The following is an 18,677-nucleotide window of genomic DNA, read 5'->3' on the forward strand; positions in this document are numbered from 1 at the left end:
GATTTTATGGTTTTAATAAATTAAAAGTGTCGATAGTAAAATATCTGTTTTTGGCATCACTGTTAGAAGGTAGTGTTTGATATGTATTCTGCTTATATGTAGAGTAGATAGGTCTCATAAGAGACGTCTCAACTAAATCATTGGTGCTAGCAATACATTTGTGACAGACTTCTATGGACTTCTACAGACTTCTATTCTAAATGTAATTAGTTAGGTTTTTACAGGCTGTGGTGACCACTTTGCATCAAATGATTAAAGGAGATCTAACGATAAATATTATTGCTCATGTTCTTTAGTAAAAGCATTATTAATTGAATTGTTATTTGTATGTGAACTAAAATATGTTAAGTATTGAATTGACATTAAATTATTAGTCATGTGTAGGGGTATTAGGGTTAAATAAAAACAACATTTTTTTTTCACTACATCATTGAAAGGTCAAAAAGGTTAAATATTTATTGAGAAAAAGCATAGCATCGTGATCGGACGTCGCAGTAGCGGAGAGATTATAGGTGCTACACCGACGGTATCCTCCCGATGCTTAGGTCTGGGCGACGTAGGTCCAGCGACCAGCCATGAAGACCTTTTTGTAGTCTCCACATTCAGTGTGGAGAGTACGGCCTTCCTCCTTTATGTCTTTCACCTCCACCATCGCTTTTGCGAACTCACGCACGACGTCTTCATGGTTTTTTTTCACGAACATAATGAAGGCGTCACCTGAAAAGTCGAAAACATGTTTTAACAAATTGCTTATTCAACTCTTTGTACGGTACAAAAGAGTAAATAAAGAATAATTAACTTACTAGCGTCATAGAATGCATCTGGGTTGAGTGCCACCTCCCTTTCAACTTTCATGATCACGTGGGCGTGCTATGGAAAAAAGGCAATCGTTAGACATTTTATAAAAACTCTGTACCCTAATGTGACAAGAAAACTCCAATGCTATTAATAAATCCACCTGCTCAACGAGTGGGGTGACGCATGTTGCCATATCAGCGTAGTTTGTTTCGCAAGGTTCAGTCTGTAAAAGAAATGATTTAGTTAACTCAAAAGGAATTTCAAACTATAAAGTTATATCAGAAGCTGATTGTAGACAGTGAAAGCTTCAATAGAAATATCTCCGAAACCCACTTTTTGTGTTGGATCTGCAAGCAAGGTGTATCTCTCTTTTTGCGTAACTTCGGCATATTCACGCAGTTCCTTTTGTGTCCGGCCCGCATATTTACGCAGTTCCTTTTGTGTCGGGTCCGCATATTCACGCAGTTCCTTTTGTGTCGGGTCCGCATATTCACGCAGTTCCTTTTGTGTCGGGTCCGCATATTCACGCAGTTCCTTTTGTGTCGGGTCTGCGTATTCACGAAGTTCCTTTTGTGTCGGGTTGGCATATTTACGTAATTCCTTTTGGGTGGGATCTGCGATATTAAGGGAATCCATTCCTATGGGGTCAGCGTCATGATTAAAAATTTCTTTCATTTCTTCCACATTTTGTGTCTTGCCAATATCGGCACGAACCCGGATGCAGCAGTCAGCTGAAATGTTAACAATTTTTATTAGGTACTACTAGTTTTTAGGAATAATTGTAAAAAAAGGATTTGTGTTCAGCGTCAGGACGTACGAGGGGGGCAGACGTAGTAATGCAACGCTTGCTCCAACACCGTTGTGGTGACCAGGAGAATGGCGCCGAGTTGCCACATTACTGCGAGCGCCGCAAATGTTTTCTTACGCCCGCTGCCTGTCAAGAAAACATGAGCTTATTATAATATTGGTGCAAATGAAACTGTTAGAAAATGGTGAAATATCTTTAACATAACCCTTCACAATCACAGTAATATCTAATAACTGATTATTAACTATGTCCGGATGCATGTAATGGGGGCGTGATTATAGCTACCCATACGGCAGGTGCCATTATCGATAAACAGGGTGGCGTCCTACCCCCCCAATAATCTAACTTTCCTCCCACACCTCGCTCATCTCTCCCGCCCTCCTCCCAAACACCTCCCACCCCCTCCACCGCTCTCTACTCCCTTTGCTCTCCTGATCTTCCCCTCCCACACACCACGACCCCATCTCAAAAATAGCTATAATCACAAAATTCACTATTATATAACAATAAGTACACCACTAAAAATACACACACAAACAATTTATTAACATTATCACTTTATAAATATTAACACTAACACTTCAAGAAATACACTTTAAACACACACGAATTGTAATTACACTCACACCCACCAAATGGAAAAAATAACACAATCACTGCACTTAAATAGGAATAACACTAATTTCACTGAAGTAACAGATCTTATTAATACGTACTTGCGGGGCGATTCACGCCGATCATCTCCAACACTTCTACGATGAGACAGCAATCGAGAGCAAGTGTCAGAGCGTACGACCGTTGTGTCCGAGTGCACACCGCAGAATGAGCTCCAGCCCAGCCACTGCAGACATCACGGCTAGTGCCGCTAGGTTCCGCGCATGTACCTACGCCCAGATTTATCGATTAGGCATTGCCACCCCTCGGGATGGCTACAGGATGCAGACCGCTTTATGTGCCTTGAAAGTCTTTGTTTGAAATTGATTTAAATTTGTCGTTTTTACTATTGATTTCACATTTTTTATTTGACCAATCGTCTTAATTGGTCCAAAAAGATAGAAAAAAATATGTAAGGCTTAATATTACTGGTTTTTACTATGGAATATATAAATATTTTATGTAATCAATAAATCTTAATACTAAACAACAATTATAATGCTAAATTATTTTTTTCTGACATTGTATAATTTATATTTATTTATTTACAAAATCATCATAATTAATTTAAAAAACATACGAAACATGTGTAAAAAAGGTTTTACAATATAAATATAAATAACTAAATTTTAAATATTTTTAACAACTTCGAAAAAAGATAAAGTACTATGTACGGGTGAACGTATTTTACGTCCCACTGTTGGGCTAATTTATAAATGTCACATCTTTCGTTATCTGAAAGACGCCTTTCATTTTTCATGCGTGGAGTATATCGACCATTTTTGTCAAATCGCCCATAAGGCCTCCATAAAGACGTTACAACAGGGCTCGACGTAGCGCGCACTTCTAAGCACGGAAGCTCATAGGAAGTTTAACAGTGGTCGAACATCCCACTCGTGACCAACCCTGACTAACAAAAAGCGGGTACCTATATGCAAGCTTCCATATCTAACTACTTATGCGTATAATTAGATTGCAAATTACCTGTAAATGCAAGAAAAAAAGCGATTATATTCCCTTGTCTACTACTAAATAAAAATCTAAATTTCAAAATGTCTTAGTAATATTGTGCATAATAAAAGTTGCATTGAAAAAATAATAATAAAAAAATAAGGACTCGTACATCAAAAATTGTGTATTATTTTTTATTTTTATTTTGTAGAGATATGTATTTTAATTTTTATGTTATTCGTTTAATTTGGACATTTACAGCATAGATGTATAACCTAAACGTCATTGATTTACAGTAAATTGATTTGACATTTATTGTATTGACTTGTCTTTTTTCAAGGACATTGTTTTAATTTTTATTATTTATTTTAATTATTCGTATTGTATTTATTATCATTGGTTATAAGTATATCAGCCGGCGCCCGCCTCTGCTGGCCGTGCCGACAGCCAGGACCGAGCTATTGGCTAAGTCACCTCTCACTCGAGCACTCTGTACACTCAACCAGGCGCATGAACAACTTGACGTATTTTCATGCAACTTGAGTGAATTCGCAATAGTTGTGCTTCATATAATATGTTTAATGAAGTAGGAATGTAGGTAAGAATTTAGTTAAGTATTTAAAATAAGGCCTCTCTATCGTATTGGGTGTTTAGCCTGTAAGGATAGATGTAATGGTGTTTTAAGAATAAATAAATAAATAAATAAATAAAAAATAATTGGAGTGATTCGTACGAATTGATAATAAAAATAAATAAATAATTAATTCGTATATATTTACTTAATTCTTCAATAAAAAAATGCATAACTAATAATATATTTTAGGGACGCATAACCCTGCATCCGTGGGCGTATGGAAGCTTCGTTGGGGGGTTTAAGGGGCCCGACTCCCTCATACCCCTCAACGAAGCTATAGCAACGCCCGTCGCCCATGACTACATGATCAGGGTTGTGGAGTCGGGATCATAAACCTTACGTAGCTGTCGATGCTTAACAACATTATTATAATAACTTTAATCTGTTCTAATAACTAATTTCTGTTCGGAAATTTACGTCAGTCGACGATCTTATGAGAAAACGCACCATTAAAGGTCATCACGAAACTTAGAGACCAAAAATAAAATAATTGACTAAGTACAACTTGAACTGTAACAAAGGGTTCCGTACCACCCTCACCTCATTAATAAGTTCTTTATAAATTCATATATTCTTTGTGAAAATACTCTACCTAATACAGTCAAATAGAAATAGCAAAAAAACGCCATCATGCTGCATCACTTATTTCCAAGTTGTATTGCATCCATATTGTAACGGTATGGTGTACTCGCACATGGAAGTAAAGTATACTAGTGGTGCCCGCGGCTTCGCCGGCATTTTAAAGAAATAATATGACAAACATAAAACTGAAAATTTGTACCTGCTTTGGAATGACAGTGGTGCCATCTGTCGAAAATTGGTCTTACCAACTTCCAAACCCTTGTGGGCTCTTGGACAACAACTTTGCTAAAGATCATCACTTGATCAAATGCATAGTTTCCGATTCTACATATAACTACTTACGAATTAAAAATTAATTAAAAATACCTTTTCCCACGGACTAAATTGTGAATCTAAACCATTCTCAAGTCCCCTTGAACACACACAACAAATTTCATCAAAATCGGTCTAGTCGTTTAGGAGGAGTTCAGTGACATATACACACACATGCGAAATACATCTATAAAGATAAAGTAAAGTTGTAAAATGAAGAAAAACGGCTGTCAAAATTTAGTTATCAAAATAAAATTGTGTTTTTATTATTATTTTTGTGTATATTCTGCTATAGTGAAGTTGTTTTGGCATTAAAATATTATAAACGTTTTTTACAAATTATTAGAGTGGATTGCGACCTCCTGCCGCGTTGAGATAAATAAGTAACTAAAATTTCATCAATATTGTTCAAATGGATTGCTCCGTATGTTGTCTTGCTATTAAAGATGAGGATGAATTTACTTATGCGCCGTCTGCGCTATCAACTATAACAGCTATAACTGCTATCAAACGTTTCATTTATTATATACTGGCATAAAGACTTGGACATACAACGGGAAAGAAGCATGGGTTTTTCGGAAATGTCGTTGTGTCACGAAGAAAGAGGGTGATACATACTATACCCCTTTTTTTTTGTTGACGAGGGGGAAACCTTCAAAAGGTACCCGACACCATGGGAGTGACGCCGTGTTATGTGGGATTTTTACGCACTAAAACCCACCCGGTGGCCGTCCTCAGCGTTTGGTGGAGAACTCCGGGATCTCCAACGGAACAGAACCGGAGTCCTCCTAAAGCGATGCCCATCTATCGGGCTCTGCCCTGGGGGGAGCAGTTTACGCTCCTCTCACATCCCCTGGTGATTACAGCGATATGCGACCACACAAAACCGCGGTCGCTGGACGGTTTGAGCTCCCACTCTTGCCGCCCGCAACCCCGGAAGCCTCTTTTAGTCGCCCCTTACGACAGGCAGGGGATACCGTAGCCCTATTCTGGTCTCGGTACTACAGGGACAACATAGTTGGACTTTCTAAAAAAAAAGAGGAACACAAACATTACCTTTAGAAAGAATATTGCTAAAGGAAGAAAACATGTATATGAGAAGCCTAGTGAGCTTTCTGAAGAGATATGTTCATTAAGATCAGAAATATCCACACTATTACAAAAGCTACTACTCTCATTGGCAATTATGAGGCATAACTTGTTGAATACACTGAGCAGGTTATTACCCTAAGTGCTAAGATTGAAGTGTATTAGATTCAAATTCCCTCTACACCCTATTCTTTTCCACGCATTAAATCTGCTCCCAAAAAACAAATAAATCTGATTCAGAATACGAGGACAAATCATCTGGATCATTAATATGCAGTTCTACTCAAATTTCTGATGTCGGAGGTATTGTTAAACGGAATCCTATAAATGTACCCATGGCAGTTCTGCTGAAATAAATATAGGCTGCAATCATTCGTCAACAGAAGATGGGGAATAGACTGAGGTGAAGAAAAGGAAGACCAAAAGGCATACCTCAATGTATTGCACGGCAGGCCCGTCTATAACTAATTTACACGCAAAGGAACCTATTAAGTATTTACACTTATGGAACATGGCAGCAATGAAGTGCTTCATTACATACAACAATTATGTCCTTGGAGTTCCTGTACTGTGGAAGAGCTTAAGCCGAAGGGTGATTACAAATCATATAAGATAGAAATCCCTTGAAAAATGTTTTACCAGTGACGTCTGGCCCATTAACGCTAGGATTAAAACATGGATTAATTAAAGGAAGCATGCATCGGTACTTAACTCAGCCACATGACATTCATAAGACGGTAGCCCTTTCGTGATTCCAGGGGGACGCAATACTAATAGTCAAGACAAAGTTCTGCTTCAGCATGTGCGAGGACATAAAACTAAAATTAGTATGTCACGTAATACCCTCGCATCATAATCTAGTTGCTGAAACTGAAACGTTCACCAAACGCTAGTGATATCGAGTACATGACATGGTTTTGTAAAGTGGAGAGTTTTATTAATAATTTAAAAGGAACTGTCATAATTTTTGGTAATCTTAATTTAAATTGCTATTATTATTGTTGCTTTTTGACACACTGTAATTAACTTTTTGAAAAATTTGTATGGAGAAATTTAGATGTCGTTCTTCTACAGGAGAGCACTGACAATGGGGAAGTATTTCCTTTACAAGTACTTGTAAATGTTACAGAGGGAATGGTACCACCTGATGCTTATCGTCCTGCTCTTGATAACCATATCAAAATCGGTATAACTCGTAAATCAGACCACATTAAACCTAGTAATATAAATTGTGCCACAGATTGGAATTTTAAAAAGGTTAAGAACAGAAAAATGACATGCTCTTCAAAGTTTCGTGGATAGAGCTTTTTCAGTTAAAATATGCTCAATTGAGTACAACATTTTTTTTATGAGACAATTGTACTCCACAAAGGTAATATTTTTAGTGGCATAGAAGCTGCAGAAGCTATTGCAGACTTTTTCTCCAATGCATTCTTATCCTTATTATTATAACTTAGTTTTGTAAATACACCAAATCTCCCATCGCGCTCTAATGATTCCATTTTTGTTAGCGAGGTCACTCCTGTTGATGTAAAAACATGGAAGTAGATCCGAAATCTAGCAGTTCACTGAGACCATACTCGTACCTCGGGATAACATATCTCGTTGGTTTCTCAAACAAGGGAGAAAATCTCGGCTCTCTGTCATTTATTTAATGTTTATTTAGGTTCTGGGCATTATCTTTCACAATGGAAATTTTCGAGGCTCACGCCTACAAGCTAAGTGTAGAAGAATATCGTCCAATAGCCATTCTTTCCACCGTAGCTAAAATTTTTGAACAAATTCTTTATTCTAAAATACATAAGCCAGTTGAACCATTCCTATGTAATGAGCAACATGGTTGCAGAAGAAAAAGGACGGTCAACGAACCTTTCAAAAATTGTTGACTTTATATCTTCGCGACTTGATCATGGGGACCAGGTGGACCCCTTATATTCTGATTTCCGAAATGCTTTTGATAGAGTGAATAATGACATACTGCTAGAGAAATTGTGTACACTTAGCTTAACTTCAAGACTGCTCAAGTTTTTCACTAACTATCTCCGTGATCTGCAACAGTTTTTCCGACTTTATGGCTCATAGCCTTATCACGTTCTGGAGTGAGTCAAGGAACTCACGGATCCATACTTGGACCTCTTCTATTAATTTTTATGATAAATTATATTCCTACTGTTCTTAAATATGCTAAATGTCTCCTTAACGCAGATGATCTGAAGTTACTTCAGAAAATCAAAACAATTGGAGACTGTCTAGCGCTTCAAAGGGATGTTGACGCTGTAATTCAGTGGAGTATTAAAAATAAGATAAGGTGCAATTTTATCTCACAAAACGCTCTGTGAGTCATCACAGTAAATTCGGAATTTCAATTCGGTAGAGGGCGACACCCACTTGAGTTTGACTATAAGGTTGATCCTGAAACAATATCAAAGTCAAACAGTAGTAAATATCTGGGTGTTATCTTTGACAAACGGCTTACATTCCACGATCATATTATTGCATTGGTAAAAGAATAATTTCGACGCCTGGGTTTTGTTCTTCGTAATTCGAATGATTTCAAAAACATTAGAGTAGTAAAATTATTTTTTTGATACTTTAGTTCGAAGTAAATTAGAAGCGAATGCATGCCTATCCTTATGAGAGTTCATTTTAACTCATGCTGGAGAAAGATAAAAGCGCAACTATGGGTTCTACCCTTATATGTATCCAAGACAATTTCTTCTTTGGCCTTGGCTATAATTCCTTAGAAGTGAGAAGATTTAAAGATACAACTTATAATCATGCTTAAAATTTTGATAGGTATGATTGACGCCCCGGATTTACATAATAAACTATGCATTATATTATCCCAATAATTACGAGTACCTTCGAGGCAGGAAACACAAGTTGTTTGTTGTTACGTTTTGTCGCACTGTGGCATATACGCAATCTCCCATACCAAGACAACTTTTGAGACTTTTTAGAATGCGATTTGTTTGCGGACGAATGGAAGATGATTATGTCAGAATGTCTCCTATATTGTGTAATGAATGCGTGATGTATGACTGATTTATTTTATGATTAGTTTAATCCTTATTATTAATTAGCAAATGGTAAATAATATACCATATACCGGTTGTTGGCGATGCAGGTTGATTACAAGGAAAGAGGTTTTATACATTTGTACCTTTTTATATTTTTGTATTTATAAAAAGAAATATATTATATGTCACTTCTGACTACGTAAAATAACGGAACGCTGTTTTTCTCTGATTTCCTTATATACTTAAAAAACTGCGATTAGTTCGATAAAGCCTTTGCCCTAAGCATCGCTGCGAGCCTCCAGAGCCCAGCACAGTTCTAATTAAATAAATAAATAAATGGAGGGTTCCGTACCACCAAATTTTCATTTGTTTTTAGGGTAAAAACGGAATCTAATTACTAAAACTCCAGACCATCTGCGGGGCGTCCGCTGTCGTTGTCTCTGGACTGGTGGGACCGACCTACTGCTCGGTAACGACGCGATAAGAATGCGACATCCACACACTTAACAGTGGTTTGGTTAATTTTTAATGTATGTTCATTGTTATAATGTTTATAAATAACATAATATTATTACGAATGAATATTAAGAATCCGGCACATTGTGTAATGGATTCGTTACCCGTGAAACGCAAATTTCAGTTGCAATAATGCATTTAAACGACAAATACTTTTTATTCGATTCTCATACTCGCGAGCCAAAGGATATGCTGCTAATAGAGAACGAATAGAATTGGTCATGAAGTTCAAAAGCAATAAGAGTCTGTGCAATCATCTAAGAATAGTGTTGGGAGTTAGAAACTGACGAATCTTGAAATATTCTGATACTGCCCTTAAATCTAGTATAGCCAAAAGAGTCTATTGAGCTCCTCAGTAATGTATCTAATGTTTTAGACACTTATTTCGATGAGAATATTCATAAAGGTCAAGTACAATATATCCCTCATACTAATTAAATTCACGTACTAGCTTTCAGCTAAGTGTTATGTGATGAAGGTATAGATAACGGAATTGTATATAAATAATTCGAAACGAAAGATTGCGCCGCCTGTCAGCATTTTTAGAAACCAAAGGGCTGAAGAACTTGCTTTGGTGGAGTTATTTCCAGAAGGAAAGAACGGTCTAAAAGCAGACAAAACTGTTCTATCACGTCTTTCGATTACTATCAAATGAGAATAATAAGCAACGAATAACGAAATAAACGAAAAAAATAACAGAATAATAAATACCTATTTTATGCGCTTTTCAGTAATTATATGGCGTTATTAAAACCAGTAAAACCTGACACGTTTACGCAAACCTTCGTCAGAATGGTGCACATCGAAACGACGTTGTACATAACGTCTATTTAATGATGTGAAATATTGAGGGAACTTCGTCATATTGGCACAAAGCTTATACAGAACTTCTATCAATGATTGCAGGTTAAGTCAAGTTAAGATTTTGCTAGTGATGGGTATATGATCGATATTAATTACTTGTACATTTTATCAATTACATATATTCTTATAAAATCAGAACTTCTATCAAAAACTTAGGGCCTCCATATTTAACATTCTCGTGTAACGACTTAATTTAGTCCGAAATCTTAAAAGCGAATGTTTCTTTAAATAATCTCTCATTTTCAAAGAAACTCCGTATGGTGGAACAATATCCAATCACTTTGTCGAGACTATTTATGATACGCATAAACGTTTTGTTGAAACAACTCAAACACAAGGAAAATCCAAAAATAAAATAACGACAGACGGCGCTTGCAATACAGACATTGGGTCCATGATTATCTGACATGAAAATAAAATATTGACCAAGCTTGTTACTGCTTCCAGTGATCAAAAAGCTGGCGACTACTTTGCACAAATGCTTAGTCCTGCCGTGCAACAAAGCCGCCATCTTTTTGGGAGCGAAGCCTCACACGGCAATTTTAGATGGTTTACTTTACTTATATTGTATAATAATATAATCTGTATTATATTTTTACCTGTGATTTATTTAATAAGAAATGAAAAGTATGCAATTATGCTTGTTACTTTAATAAAATAAAATAGTAAATTTATGGAAAATCCTTTGCTTAGAAGATGTACTGCTGACTTTGTGTGACGAGTGGAATTCAAACTTCGCGGTAGCCCTCATGTACATATAGTTGTGTGGTGTGAGCATATGTTTACTTTTGATAATCCATAAAGCAAAGAACTGCTACAAGAAGTAACCACCTGCGTAGTACCAAATCCGAAGAACGATAAAGAAATGCATGCTTTCACAAAATTGCAAACCCATAAGACACACGCACACATGCTACAAAAAGGATACAATATGTAGATTTGCTTATCCACGGCCAGTTTTTAGTGGAACAAGATTTTTAATTGACGAACAAACAGCTATAAATAAAGGAAATATGTATATTTAAAAAACAAAGGATGCTGACAATCCAGATATATTGAGAACGTGGTCTGATACTGTAGACATCCAACTATGCGTGTCAGCCCTCGGAGTTGCACATTATATTTCTAAAGAAGTCGGTCTGAATATCGAAATCGGAGTCTGCCGAAATGACTAGATCAATCAGAGAAGCCAGCCATTCAACGTGAACTAGACCAAGGTGACTTTGGAAAGCAAACCTTTGCAATAGAAAATGTCATTTTAACACATGATGGTGTAAGAATGTGAATGTACGAGTATCTTCCGTTTCTTCATCACAAATTAAGGAATAGCTCACTAAAATGTGTTTATGTTAATTCTTGTTTTACAGAGGAGCAATACAGAATGCTCAGGATTGACAGCGATGCTTCGAGAGTCGAGACTGTATAGAAATATTTTGGCATTTACTCGTATGTTGGTAGACCTCACTATCTAAAACATCTTAGTTTGTGACAATTTGTCATTTGAATTTTGTCGATGAACAAGATGTGTATGCAAACATAGATATGAAAAAAAAAATAGGTCTATGTATGCAAATGAGGTCCAACAAGACAATACAGATAATCGAAAACAGTGCATAGGTACGAGTAATAATACGTGTACACAAAGTCATAAATATTCTCCTGGTGCAGCGGTGGCCCTAAATGTGTCTCCAAGGGCCTTTCCGCCAGTGAGGAAGGGCCGAAATTCGGACCTCGATTCAAGGATAGATTAAACCGCTATAACCTTACGAAAATATGACGAACGCAATTTTTTGGCACTGTGCAAGTGACCATGAAATCAATTTATTTACGCCCGTCTGGCCTTTGGATCTGCCAAACAGGAAAAGAGAAATGAACCATGGAAAAGTGGCAGATATTAACCCAAACTGTACTAGAAAATATGTTTTATAGTAATGGGATGGAGAAAATATCAAAAATAAAAATAATCTAAAATAAAACAAAATTAAAAGAAATACAAGAGTTTACTTTAATGCTTCTCTTTAAGTTTTGCGGATGGAAAAGCCACTGTGTAAAACGCGTTATATTATAAGATTTTAAGTACTCGTAGGCCTAGACTTTCTCCCCGTCCAGTGATCGTGCTAGGCGATTTTAACGCTCATTCTAGGCCCTGGGGACTCAGGCGCGACAGCGTCAGGGGACGGGCAATGCTCGAGTGGGCGGCCAGGCTGGACCTGCATCTACTTAATCGTGGCTCGGTCAGCACGTGCGTGCGTTGGCAGGGAGAGTCGATTGTTGATCTTTCGTGAGCGACTCTCTCTGCCGAGCGCCTGTGTAGTAGTGTAGGTAACGTATGTTGTCAATGTGTGTATGCGAAACATTTAGGCTAAGTTAAGGTAATAGATTGAAGACAGTAATAAACTATCAATCATTCGGAACGCTCGTCTTTCAATCGTAAGCCCCACACTTCATGGCGACCCTGCCAAACGCGTACCGCGTACAGCGCGTTTATAATCGCGGGAATAATGTGGAATAACGATTAAATAAATTAATTAAAATGTAACGGTCTGGTGAAATCACAATGGGCACCACACAGACGAAGGAAAAAACTATAATAGCTCAAGCGGCAGCGGGAGATGGAAAAAATGTGGCAACCTCTGATACCAGTTACTCCAGTACCAGCACCACTAATATGCCGCTTACGGTGATCGTCGTGGTGATGCTCGCTGCAGCACTATATGTTGCTTGCCGGTTTTATAAGAAGACACATAAGGGTTTGATGGAGCGGCAGATGAACCAAAGGTCCTTGCGTCGAAGCCAGGCCTTAGGAGTCCTCGACAGGCGTCAGGTTCCCCAGTGTGAGCTGGTGTAGTGATGCGACAAGCCAGAAACTATTACGCTATATTCGTTCGTGATTTTTTTTTCTTTCTTTTTACCCATAGTATGTAAAAGTGACTTTATTGACTTTAATCATATGAAATTGACTCAGTGATAGTGGAATTGTGTTCTATAAAATGTGTTTTATCTTTACATCATAATTACGTAGTTAATAAGTTTCAAACAATCAGCGCACATCTCAGGTATTTCTTAATTAAAAAAGGGCACAGTAACTTTAAATAAATTTGATGAAGCTAAGAATTTGTATAATGGGCACAATTGTTGTTGTCAAAGGTGAAGGATGACGCAGATCCTGATTTAGTGACATCACTTACAGTAACATATGATAAGATATGTAGTTTGTTTTTAGAAATTTCCCAGTTGTGTAATATTGAAAGTGAGCAAAAGTTAGACTTAAAAAAAAAATGGAGTTCGATATTCGTACCGCGTGTAATTTAATTCCTTTGTTAGATGATAAAGAGGAAACCGCAAAACGATTGATTGATGCTATAGAAATGTATGCTGAAATGTTAAATAGTGAAGGCCAAATTCTTTTGATGAAATTTGTTCTAAAAGGTCGATTGTCCGAGAATGCAAAGTTACGTGTGTCAGGTAGTTATCCTAAAGTAAGCAATTTATTAGCCGATTTAAGAAAACATCTATTAACTACGAAATCTTTCATAGCTATTCAATCACGTCTTCAAAATACAAACCAGGTTTGGAGGTCCGTTGACGAATATGGTACCGAAATCGAAAAACTTTTTACAGATTTAACAATTTCGCAGGCCGAGGGTGACTCAGGAAAATATGCAATTCTAAAGCCAATAAATGAGAAAATAGCTATAAAAACTTTTTCTAACGGTTTAAAAAGTTCCAGGACGAGTATGATTGTAGCTGCCAGAAACTATGATAGCCTTAAAGACGCTATCCAAGCTGCTAAGGATGAGGAAGTGGCATCGCCTTCCACATCCTCTCGACCGGATATTCCGCAATACTCGCGAGGAGGTAGAGGCTTACCTCTATCTTCCTCATTTCGGGGACGCACTTTTTGCTCTTATTCCGGCTACTCGCGTCCTCGGGGGTTTACGAGCGGGTACTCCCGCGTACCTTCAAACCAGCAATTAAAGCCTACTGCATTAAGATCAGATCGTGGTAGATATAATTATAATTTTAGGAAACATGGCTCTCGTCAAACATTTAGGCGTGGTCAAAATAATAGAAGTGTTTTTGCAGCCCAATCAAATGACAGTAACACTAACAATACTAATACTAATGAGAGCGAAGGATTACAGTTTTTTCGGGATTAAAAATTATATTTTAACTTTAAATGGTCAGTGTAAATACGTGTCATTCTACATAAATAACAGAAAATATTTATTTTTATTGGATATGGGCGCATACGTGTCAGTTATTAAAAGTAATGAATTGCCTAATTTTATCCAAGTGTACCGGGACGATACTATTATAAATGGTATAGGAGGACAAGTTCGTTCTTCGGGATATGTAACTCTTACACTCGAATCAGAGAATCATGAGACTTTTCTACATAAATTTCATGTTTTCACAAAATTACCTTTAAAAAGTTGTGGAATTTTAGGACTTGATTTTTTATCTACTTTTCTATGTAACATAGATTTGGCTTCTAATATTTTAACTATAAATAATAACGGTTACAAAATTTATCTACCTATTACCGATACTCCTGATATTAGTAATAATCTAGTTTTACCAGCTAGGAGTGAATCAGTTCATTATATACTTAAATATTGATGGTGATTTGAGTAACGATTACATTATTTGTGCTAAAGAAATAGAGAAAGATGTTTTTGTAGCGGGAACAATAGTGAGACCAAAAAATGGTAGAATACCAGTTAGGATACTAAATGTGAAGGAAGAGGAAGTTAGGTTAAATAATTTTGTGCCTGAAATTAATTGTTTAAATGAATATGACACCTTTTATTTTCCTAATTCTAAATCAACTGTTGCTAGAGCTGACAATTTACTATCATTCATAAAATTAAACCATTTTAATACTGAAGAAAAGAGATCTATCGAAACAATTTGTTCAAAATATTCAGATATATTTTTCTTACCGGGAGATAAACTCTCTACAACGAATATTTATGAGCAATCTATAACACTTAAACCAAGTGTTAGTCCAATTTACGTTAAATCTTACAGGTTACCTCAATCAATGAAACCAGAAATTGATAAACAAATAAAGCAAATGCTACAAGATGATATTATAGAGGAATCTGCAAGTGAATGGTCTAGTCCAGTACTATTGGTACCTAAAAAATCTGACGGTTGTAAGAAGTGGCGTTTGGTAGTAGACTATAGAAAGCTTAATGATGTTATAGTCGACAATAAGTTTCCACTACCAAACATTACCGACATCTTAGATTCACTTTCGGGATCAATCTATTACACTCATTTAGATTTAAGTCAGGGTTATTTTCAAGTCAGTTTATCACCTAATAGTGGTAAATATACTGCATTTACTACTAGCACAGGCCAATATCAGTTAAAATGTCTTCCTATGGGACTTAAAACTTCCTGTAGTAACTTAAGTAGAGTTATGTCAATAGCTATGTCTGGTCTATCGTATGAAAAATGCTTTATCTATTTAGACGATTTAATTATTTTTGGTAGAAATTCAGAAATTCATAACAGAAATTTGATTGATGTATTTGAACGACTCAGAAAAGTTAACTTAAAGTTGAATCCTCATAAATGTCAATTTAAAAAAAAAGGAAATTTTGTACCTTGGACATCTTGTTTCTGCTGAAGGTGTTTTACCTGATCCAGAGAAAATAAGAATTTTGCAAAATTATCCCGTACCTAAAAACGTTGATGAAATCAAAAGATTTGTTGCATTTTGTAACTACTATCGTAAATTTGTGCCTAATTTTGCCGAAATAACTATGCTTATATAACTATGCCAAATAACTATGCCTTTAAATAAACTGTGTCGTAAAACTTCTATTTTTAAATGGACAAATGAATGCCAAAAATCCTTTGAACTCCTTAAAAAATCTTTAATTACTCCACCGATTCTTCAATACCCCGATTTTTCTGACGAAAACGAATTTATTGTGCAGACTGATGCATCGGGTACAGCTATTGGCGCAACGCTATGTAATAAAGATCTAAGACCTGTAGCTTATGCTAGTAGACCACTCAAGAAAGAAGATAAGAATGAATTAAACTACCCTACGATTCAAAAAGAACTTGCTGCTATAGTTTGGGCTGTAAAATATTACAGACCATATCTGTACGGCAGACATTTCACAATAATGACGGATCATAGACCATTGGTGTATTTATTCGGAATAAAAGATCCCTCAAGCAGATTGTTAAAGTTTTGGTTATATTGCCTTGAGGAATATGACTTTAAAATTGTATATGTGCGAGGAAAAGATAACGTAGTAGCGGATGCATTATCTAGAATTTGTTGGACTTCAGATGAACTTAGAAGGATGAACGAGAAAATTTCGGACGTGAATGTTATGACTAGAGCTCAAAAGAGGAGAATGGAAGAGAATAGAATGGTTGATCCGCGGAGTTTTAATGAATCTACCGATGATATGTGTGGCCAGCCAAGAATCGTAGAGTTATTAAGAAAACCGCGTGATTTGATTGAAATGGTTTTATTAGAAAAAGTTAAAATAGATGAGTATAGGAAGAAGAAATTAATTTTAGAAGAAGAAGATTGTTTTGCATTTATTCCTAGTAGAATGATGTTATGTATAAATCTTAACTTTAGGGCACAATTGTCGCGAGCCGAATTTGTGATAAAGTTAGAGAATTTTTGTAATAAAACGCAAATAAAAGAGATTTGCATTATAAAAGATAATCGAAATAAAGAATTTATAAAAGGTTTATGTAAAGAACTGCAATCTTTAACCACGTGGACAGGTCCAAAAGTATGCATACTAAGAGGAGTTGAAAGAGTTGACGATGAAAAAGTTAAAAAGTTTATTTTGCGAGACTTTCATCTTTTACCGACTAGCGGACATGCTGGAGCACGTCGGATGACCAATAACATTAAAAGAAGGTTTTATTGGTCTCGTCTTGAACAAGACGTACTTGACTTTGTTAAAAAATGTCCAAAGTGCCAAAAGACGAAATATAGTAGGTACACAAAACAACCTATGACCATAACTACAACAGCGACAGCTGCTTTTCAAAAAATATTTTTAGGTCTTCTTGGTCCTATGGATAGGGATGAGAATGGATATTGTTATATCCTCACCATTCAATGTGAACTGACTAAGTTCACTGAGGCTTATCCTATTAGAAATAAAGAAGCAGTAACTGTGGCGCAATGGTTTGTAGAAAACTTTATTTTACGTTACGGAATACCTAACATAATAGCAACCGATAGAGGTTCGGAATTTATTTCTGCAACTATGATTGAAGTGTGTAGACTTCTTGAAATAGAAAAATTAACATCTTCTGCATACCATCATCAATCAATCGGTTCGCTTGAAAATTCGCACAAACATCTAGCTGCATTTTTAAGAAATTATTGTGACAAAAATGCTTATGAATGGACTCATTGGTTACCATTCTGGTGTTTCAGTTATAATAACACAGTCCATACTGAAACAAAATATTCGCCGTTAGAACTTGTATTTGGTAGAGCGTGCAATATTCCTAATAATTTAGATAATAATAAAGTGGATCCACTGTATAATGTAGATAATTATGCATTAGATTTAAGATATAGGCTACAGATAGCATTAAAAGATGCTAGAAGTAATTTAGTTAGTACTAAAGAAAAAAGAATAGAAGTTTATGACAAGAAAATTAATCCTATTAGTTATAAGAAAAATGATTTGATTTTACTTAAAAATGAAGGTGTACGTAAGAAATTAGATAATATTTTTGAAGGTCCATATGTTGTATTAGAGGATATGGGCCCAAACGTCAAAATTCTAATTAAAAATAAGGAGGAGATAGTACATAAGGATAGAACAAAGTTGTTCCATAACTGAAGGAATAAAATAGTTAATGTATAATTAGTTATATAATTAGTTAATATATGATTTGTATTACGTTTAACAAAAAAAAACAAACATTATATTTGTTTTTTTTTCTTTTCACCCCTGGAGGTGTAGTAGTGTAGGTAACGTATGTTGTCATTGTGTGTATGCGTAACATTTAGGCTAAGTTAAGGTAATAGATTGAAGACAGTAATAAACTATCAATCATTCGGAACGCTCGTCTTTCAATCGTAACCCCCACACTTCAGCCTAGTCACGGGCTGGAGAGTGGCCGACGACTTCGTCAGGTTGTCTGATCATCACCACATACTGCTGGACGTAGTTTAGCAGCTCCCGGCTGTTGTCACACGCCGTCAGGCTCACGTCCATCCGCGTCGGTGGACACGAAAGCGTCTCAACCGGGACTTGCTCGTCGCTGCTGCCCATGTCGTGGTCTGGTCCAACGCCGCTGAGGGGGATGCCCTGGCTTTTGCGTGCGGTTGCGTGCAGCCTGCCTGCGCGCCAGACGCCCGTACACTCGGGCGCGACGACGCTGATCGACAGGCGCCGCGGAACTGCAGGAGAAGTACGTGGAGTACCGGGCCGCC

General features: G+C 36.5%; 1 protein-coding gene across 1 annotated transcript; it reads right to left on the bottom strand.

Annotated features, from left to right (window-relative positions):
- Positions 1–448: 448 nt before the first annotated feature.
- On the bottom strand, positions 449–2,480 carry LOC140743097 (uncharacterized). The gene is made up of 6 exons (XM_073074159.1): positions 2,323–2,480; positions 1,616–1,732; positions 1,132–1,529; positions 959–1,021; positions 804–870; positions 449–717 (listed from the first exon to the last, which is right to left on the bottom strand). Exons 1-6 carry the CDS (start codon positions 2,345–2,347, stop codon positions 542–544), a joined length of 846 nt encoding a protein of 281 aa, XP_072930260.1. The 5' UTR covers positions 2,348–2,480; the 3' UTR covers positions 449–541.
- Between the last annotated feature and the right edge of the window lie 16,197 nt (positions 2,481–18,677).

Source organism: Epargyreus clarus, unplaced genomic scaffold (genome assembly GCF_041222505.1).
Source record: "Epargyreus clarus isolate Ecla_fem2 unplaced genomic scaffold, WU_Ecla_fem_2.2 ptg000007l, whole genome shotgun sequence".
NCBI lineage: Eukaryota > Metazoa > Arthropoda > Insecta > Lepidoptera > Hesperiidae > Epargyreus > Epargyreus clarus.

What these genes read in the sequence shown, in the direction of transcription:
- LOC140743097 (XM_073074159.1), bottom strand. Translation starts at nt 2,347, where the DNA reads ATGATCGGCGTGAATCGCCCCGCAA. An exon ending in CGGCGTGAATCGCCCCGCAA is followed by an intron (nt 1,733 to 2,322) that starts GTACGTATTAAT and finishes TTTTCTTGACAG; the next exon opens with GCAGCGGGCGTAAGAAAACA. An exon ending in TCACCCCACTCGTTGAGCAG is followed by an intron (nt 871 to 958) that starts GTGGATTTATTA and finishes TTTTTTCCATAG; the next exon opens with CACGCCCACGTGATCATGAA.